The following is a 7,432-nucleotide window of genomic DNA, read 5'->3' on the forward strand; positions in this document are numbered from 1 at the left end:
CATACATTTTTTACTTGAGGGATAGTTAAGGACAAATAGGTCATTTTAAAAGTTAACCCATCTTTAACCATTTGATAACTATAGTAAAGCTAACACAACTAACAGTAGGGGCATGGGTGATAATTTTTTGTGTTTGCAGGGGCATATATGATATTTTAAACTTTATAGGGGCATATATGATATTTTACACATTGGGAGGGGTATGTATGAAATTGCCCCAATAAAAAAAAAGTCCTTCTATAGGTACATCAAATTGTGTAAACCCAAAAATTTCGTTTTAGGACAAGGATAGTTGAGTGGCCTCCTCTCTCTTTGGAAAGGAAAAGGAAAAGTTGGACCAATTTGCAAAATAGGAAACCTATGTACCATTTTCCTGCCAAAAAAGGCACATCCGTGGTCCCGGATAATACTGGCGGCGAACGTGCGGCGGGGGAAAACCATCTGCAAAACAATCTTTAATTTCCGTCTCCCGCGTTACGGAGCACACAAATCCCATTCCCAAGTTCCAACCTGTGGGGGCGGCCGCGGCTCCTCCGAGAAGGCCCTAAAACCCCAATCAATCCCTAATCGCTCCACAAACCCTATTCTCTACTCTCCCGCACTCTCCAATGGACCTCGGCTTCGTCTCCCCCCGCGCTCTCTCCCTCCTCTCCTCTCCCTCCTCTTCCTCCTCATGCTCCCCCAGCTACGGGAGCGTCGGGATCCGACCCCGCGATCGCTTATGCGGCGCCAAGATCCGAGCCTCCTCCGAGGGCAGCGGCGAGAGGATCTCCGGCGATCACCGCCGACGCTCGCCGCCGGCTATGGAGGTTTCGCCCTCCTCGTCGTCGTCCGCGGCGGCGGCGGCGGCGGCGGCGGCGGCGTCTTCTTCCTCGTCTTCGGCTTCTTCCTCGACGAGCTCTTCGTCCGTGATCGATCGGAGCTTCAGGAGCTCGGATTCCGAGTTCCCCCTTTGGGAGAAGCTCGGAGCGGTCGTTAGGCTCAGCTACGGTGTCGGTGAGGACTTAGTTCCGGTTTCTCCATAGATTTATTCATATAATTTAATTTAGGGTCTCAATTTTAGCCAATCTTAAAATAAACGTTTGCATGCATTTTTATTTGGTGTCTCAATTATTCCTCTGCATAAAAGGTGTGCTAATTTTAACTACACTTTCTACTACAATTTTAAACTGGTCCAAAATCAAAATAATAGTTGAATTCATATATAAGCTTCACCGAAAGTGGGTTTCTGTATCACGTCTATTTTATATCTGTCCATCTATCTAAATTACAACTGAGATAATAGATATACAATGATTTATAAGTGATCTCTATCTTCTTATATTTTAGTTTAGTGTTTCCTTTTTCTCTTCTTTAATTAACCATACGTTTTATCACTATTTTAAATTGGTCTAACATTAGAATGATTGTTGAATTCATGCTTAAATCTAAAATAAGTTAGTATATTATGCTAATATTATGTGGTAATCTATCTTAAAAATAATTTAATTAATAATTGATGTAAACCGGATAAAACAGATCTCCTTTGTTATTTAGTATCTCTCTGTTTTTTTTTTTTTTTCTTTCAGTCTATACCTAAGTTTTCTGATTTATTTTTCTAAGAAAAATTGAGTGAATTATTTGTTTAGGAATATATGGGGCGATGGCAATGGCTGGGAAGTTCATATGTTCAATAACAGGAATAGATTGGATGGGAGGGTTCCATCCGTCGCTAACTGCGATTGTTGAAGGGCTTGGATATGCAGCTCCTCCGATCATGGCTCTTCTCTTCATCCTTGATGTATGTTACTTATTTTGATTTTATATTTATTTAGATCACAATTTAGTGATTATGCAATTTTGTCTTATTATTTCTTCTTCATTTGAGTAATTAGCTTTTCTGCAAGTGCAATAGTAAATATGCTTTGAAATCATTTCAAGTAGAACAGTAATTTAGTTGTGACTACTTCAATTTGCTTTTTCTTACTCGTTGATTAACTTAATTTTCTTGCTTGTACTTTTTCTTATTAATGAATCACACACAGAGTTTGCCTCTATGGTGTTTCAAAAATTTAATGGTAATTACTTTGCTTGCATCTTTTTCGGTTCATTACTGATATATATTATTTGAGGTTCAAATTCCCTATTTCCCTTTGCGCATGATAAATAAAAGAAGTAAAATCTGCTAATGAAGGATATTGATATACAAAGGACTTACCAATAGGGACCTGTACCATATTGGTAAAAAGTGAAGTACTATGCGTGAGGTTAGAGCGGAATCCAGGTCTTGTTCCGGTTTTATCCTTCTTTTCCTTTGCTTTTCTTACTAGCTTGGTCTAATGAGAAGTATGATGTAAGGACATAACAGAGCTTTTTAAAAAAGGATCTCTGCACTAAATATCTGATTTGAAATATATATAGTTTGTCACAAATTTAAATTTTCCCACTCATAGCAAAAGACAATAAGATGGCCATTGATGAACTGCCAATATTTGTACAGGATGAGGTAGTCAAATACTCTCCTCATGCTCGCGCCATTAGAGATGTGGAGGATGAGGAGCTGAGGAGTTTCTTCTATGGCATGTCACCGTGGCAGGTAATTCCTCCCATTTCATGACTCTTGTTTTGTATATTGTGTCAGATTATTGCTAAGCATGTGAATTTTTTCGTGGATTACTCAAAAGCAACTAATTCTTTGGTGGCTGTGATTGTTTTAATCACATGAAAATCACAAGTGATGCTTGTTTTGAATTTTTTTTAAAAATTTTTCCTCAAGTCTTGTTGGTCTAGATGTATCTTTTAAAGGACTGTTGATTCAGTAACTGTTCTGCAGCTTCTCACTGTAGGAGAAACAGATTTCTCAAATTAGAGCTTAAAAGCTTAATTTTGCTTCCCATCAGAGAAAGAACTCTTAGGACATTTCTTACCCAAACACATGGTTTCTTAGTGTTTCTCCTTTATAGTGATATCTGATGAAATCTGTGTCGATGAATACTCGCAGTTCGTTCTAATTATTACTGCTAGTTCAATTGGAGAGGAGCTCTTCTATCGAGCTGCTGTTCAGGTATGGCTTCGATAGCTCTCGTGTCCATCATTCGCGTTTAAAGGAAAAAAAAAATGCAAAGTATGACTAAGAAATAGTGAAATGCAGAATCAATTAATTTGAGCAAGAATGAGAAACTATAAAATGCTTGTTTTTTTCCCCCTTTTGTCAACAGAAGTAGCAATTATTCAAATTAATTCTCTATGACATAGAACATAAAGAATATGAATACAGATAAAAGGAGAAGATTATGGAACTTTCTCCTTTTTTGGGTTGTTTGATTTTTTTCTCCTTTTTTATCTACATATAAATGTACTTACATATATAAATACGTAAATGTACTTACATATATAAATACGTAGAAAATATGAGTAAAAATATAAGTAAGCGCCCTTAACTAAAGACCATTTTTAAATATGTCATCTAAACTTTAATTATTTTTATTGACATATATTACACTATTTTTTAAATTTTTTTCTTACATAAAGTAATAACTAGAGTGAAAGATTGATATGTGCTATTAATCCAAACCTACAAACTTAAATATCATGGTTATTTTTTATAGTAGTGTGATATGATAGATATGACGGATTTTATGAATATGATAGATTTAAAGAGAAATTATGGAAATAAAATATGGTGGTTGAGTGTATTAAGAAGAGTTAAGTCTTGGACAATAGACACATAGGCTCAAGTGAGTGAGCACATAATAACTTATAAAATGTTTGAGGGCATATGATTATATATTATTTTCATATATAAATTCTTTTAATATTAGTTATTTAAAAACATTAAATTCAAAAATTAAATATCATAGTAACTAAATTAATCAACTCATATATTACACTTTCATATAAGTGTCCGCAGCATCGCACTGGTTATTCACTAGTTAAGAATTACGATAGACTGATATTCTTATTGGAAGCTTCCTTTAAACACTTAGATCTATCTTGCCTAAATACTTGCAACCTTTGTAGGGTTCATTGGCAGATATGTTTCTGAGGAGCGCGGAACTTGTTAAAGATGCACATGGAATCGCATCCCTGGTATAAAGCCATGTTCAATTACTTTTTCCAGTAAATTTACATATATGTCCATATAGTTAGGTAATACATGTGACCTTACCTGAATGTAGTGCTTTTTGTAATGTACACCGGAATATTAAAAGTTCCGATTTTTCTGGCTAACTTTGATAGATTGTTTGCTTTAAATATTTCATTGTTAGAAAAAAAAGGAAAAACTATTTTTTTACTTTTGATCGTATGTTCTGCAAACTAATGAAGTATATGTTACTTGATGCATAATTGCTCAACTTCTTTGGCATGTGCCATCAAGTTCCAACAAAAATTCATGGGATTTTCTGAATTTGAAATTAGTGAAAGTGTAGGTAGTAAAATAAATATTTTTAAAAATTTAGATACCTCTTTCGTCAAGATGCATTGTAGTTCTGGTTTGCTTTGTATGGTTTTACCTATTAGTTATGATTTTGCTGTATTAAAATTCCCCATATCATTGTAGAGTGGTGTGCTGCCTTTCTTTGTCCCATTTGCTCAAGCATTTGCCGCAGTTATCACGGCAGCCCTAACTGGATCACTCTACTATGTTGCCACTGCCCCGAAAGGTAAGTTACACTAGGCCTTACCTCTCTTGAAAATTACTAATGCTATTTCTTTTCCTTTGTCTTACCTTTATGTCCTGCATTTTCCTGCAGACCCTACTTATGTGGTTACAGCAGTATCATCACATTCTCGTTCTAGTCGCAACGACCTCAAGAAGCTTTTTGCTGGTGAGTGTTGTAAGTTATGTATAATGTAAGATATTTGGTGCTGCATGTTTCACTTGGCTTCACTTGTAGAGATTCTAATATGAGAATTAGAAGCTGAAATGAGTTTCTGAGCTCGAAAAGCATAAAGATCCAACTCAAGCTTATGCTTTTGCTACCACATATGGCTGATGAGCAACTTTGAATTAGAAGACTGTTAGTGCTGTTTCTAAATTGTGTTAATAAACCAACACTTCTGGTGGAGCACCGGTTGGACTAAATATTTGTAACGACCGTCTGCTAGCATTATAACTCGTTATATCTTAAATTTAGTTATTACTTCTAGTGTGCCTGTCACATATATATTTCTTACACCCTCCTGTATTTTGGGACTATTGGGGTGTAATATTTTCCTCCTGCTTTAGGTGATGATGTTCTCGTCAGCTCATCCTAATTACACACATAGCCGAGGATTATAAAGTAATTTGAAGTTTATATTTCCGGCTGGTGAATTGGTTTTGGTACCAAGTGTAACGATCCAACCCGCTAGCACTAATAACTTGTTAGACTCTAAACCATCGGCCCAAAATGCTTAAACTTAGTTATTTTTTCTAGTGTACCCGTCACATATAAGCCCCTCACACTTCTATATTATCTACCGTGGGACTATTAGGGTGTTACAGCATACAAGTTTGTGTGTTTTTAAAAAAATCAAAAGCACATACCAAAATAGATATATTAAAACAAATTGGACATTCTACTCAATTTGCAGCTTGGTATGAAAGAAGGCAAATGAAGAAGATATATTCTCCCCTTCTCGAAGGATTGTTGGCCCTCTACCTTGGTTTTGAGTGGATCCAGGTAATCTTTGCACTTCCGCATTGTTATTTAGTAGGATAAACTTCATTAATAATCCCCGCACTCTCCTGATATTGTGACTTATTCCCTGAACTTCTTATTTATTACAACTCCATTCTTGCTCACTAGAGAACCTAGCGCTGACTTTTTCCTAAAGATTGGCTTTTTTAACCCTATTTTAGGTACTTTCAGACGTATCCATTTTACAAGAAAAGACTTAAATATTATATTTTAAGTACTGTTGTGTCGAAAATTTGCCGGCATAGTACCGTGCCATGCTATGCCAATACGTGCTGGTTATAAAAAATACATGAGTCCCGACACATATTGTATGAAATATTTAGTGCATGCCGTATCGTACCAGTGTGTTCCGGTCACAAAAAATACATGTGTGCCGGTACATAATCGCATGAAATATTTATTTTCTTTAGCAACAAAATATTCTAATTGTTTATTATATATTCTTATCAAGTCTTTTGAATTTTATTGAGAAAATTACTTATTAATTTAAAAAAAAGTGAGTTTTGAAATATATCATCGACATGGAGGTTGCATCCTGCCGATATCTTGTTGGCATAATATGGTATGGTAGATACGGTCTGTGCCGATGAGTACTTAAATCTTTGATTAAACAGTTGTTTTACTAAAAAAAAAAATTTTTTTTTTTTTTTTTTTTTTTTTTTTTTTTTTTTTTTTTTTTTTTTTTTTTCTTGACTAGGTAATAATATTGAGGTAAGACGTAAACTATCCTTTAATTTCACCTTATTTACTAAAAGAGGCGAAAAGAAAAGGCAATAATTATGTAACCGGGCATATTTACGATGACTGCAGACGGATAACATTCTCTCTCCTATGATCACGCATGGCATATACTCTGCTGTGGTGTTAGGACACGGGCTGTGGAAAATTCATGACCATAGGCGTAGGCTGCGCAATAGGATTCAACAGTTAAGGGCGGAAGCAAGGAACTAAAACAAATTATAGAGCCCCAGTCAGGACAAAAAAAAAAAGAAAAAGAAACATGCAACCATGTCGGGGAGGAAGAATGGACGCCTTTGTTCCAACAAACACTAGGCCTTGATCAAACGAAATGAGAGTGAAAATGCAAGTCGTATATCTACTTTTGGTGTATATATGCAAATTAGATAGCCAATTTATGCAGGAAAATAAATTATGTTGTGTATATTTTCATAAGAGGTAGAAATGATGTTGTAGACAGTTTTAAGTCTTCTTGCAGCAATATGGCTTTTCAAATATATGAACGCTTGGTTGCCATCAATAAAGATCATTGATATCATATATTCCTTATTCCTTATTCCTTGGTGCGAGTATTCTTATAGAGGTCTCTACAACCAGAATTGTTTTTTTTTTTGAGAGATAGGTAGTATGCTATCCGCTTCGTTTTATTTTATTTAAAAATGAACTTAGATGGCAATATGAATCAACTAGGATTCGAACTTGGATCGGGTACCAACCACCAAGCTTTTTGCCACTTGCTCTAGGAACAGCTTTTTGCCACTTGCTCTAGGAACGGTCGGTTACAATCAGAATTGTTGTTGTTGTAGTATGCTGAATATAAATACTGTAATTATTTTTTGACAGCATAAATTTTTGGAGAACAATTATTGTTTTGTATTATTAAACTTGGTATCAAAATAGAAAGTCTTAGATTCGAATTCTGCTAGGCTTCCGAATTTTGTCAGGCTCTTAGTGTTATTTATTTTATTTTTTTTCGGCTTATCAAAAAAGTTTAGAATCTAGACATAAGAAAGAGTATTGAATAAAAATAT

At 35.2% G+C, this 7,432-nt stretch overlaps 1 protein-coding gene across 1 annotated transcript; it reads left to right on the plus strand.

The window, feature by feature from the left end:
• On the plus strand, nt 416–6,950 carry LOC109715532. The gene is made up of 9 exons (XM_020240585.1): nt 416–996; nt 1,629–1,780; nt 2,480–2,575; nt 2,981–3,043; nt 4,000–4,068; nt 4,541–4,643; nt 4,734–4,808; nt 5,557–5,645; nt 6,474–6,950. The coding sequence occupies exons 1-9, from the start codon at nt 609–611 to the stop codon at nt 6,612–6,614; spliced, it is 1,176 nt and encodes a 391-aa protein (XP_020096174.1). The 5' UTR covers nt 416–608; the 3' UTR covers nt 6,615–6,950.

This window comes from Ananas comosus, linkage group 9 (genome assembly GCF_001540865.1).
Source record: "Ananas comosus cultivar F153 linkage group 9, ASM154086v1, whole genome shotgun sequence".
NCBI classification, from domain to species: Eukaryota; Viridiplantae; Streptophyta; class Magnoliopsida; order Poales; family Bromeliaceae; genus Ananas; species Ananas comosus.

Coding starts and splice junctions, on each gene's coding strand:
- LOC109715532 (XM_020240585.1), top strand. CDS start 609: ATGGACCTCGGCTTCGTCTCCCCCCGCGCTCTCTCCCTCCTCTCCTCT. Junction 997..1,628: donor TAGGCTCAGCTACGGTGTCG/GTGAGGACTTAG, acceptor TTATTTGTTTAG/GAATATATGGGGCGATGGCA. Junction 2,576..2,980: donor ATGGCATGTCACCGTGGCAG/GTAATTCCTCCC, acceptor GAATACTCGCAG/TTCGTTCTAATTATTACTGC.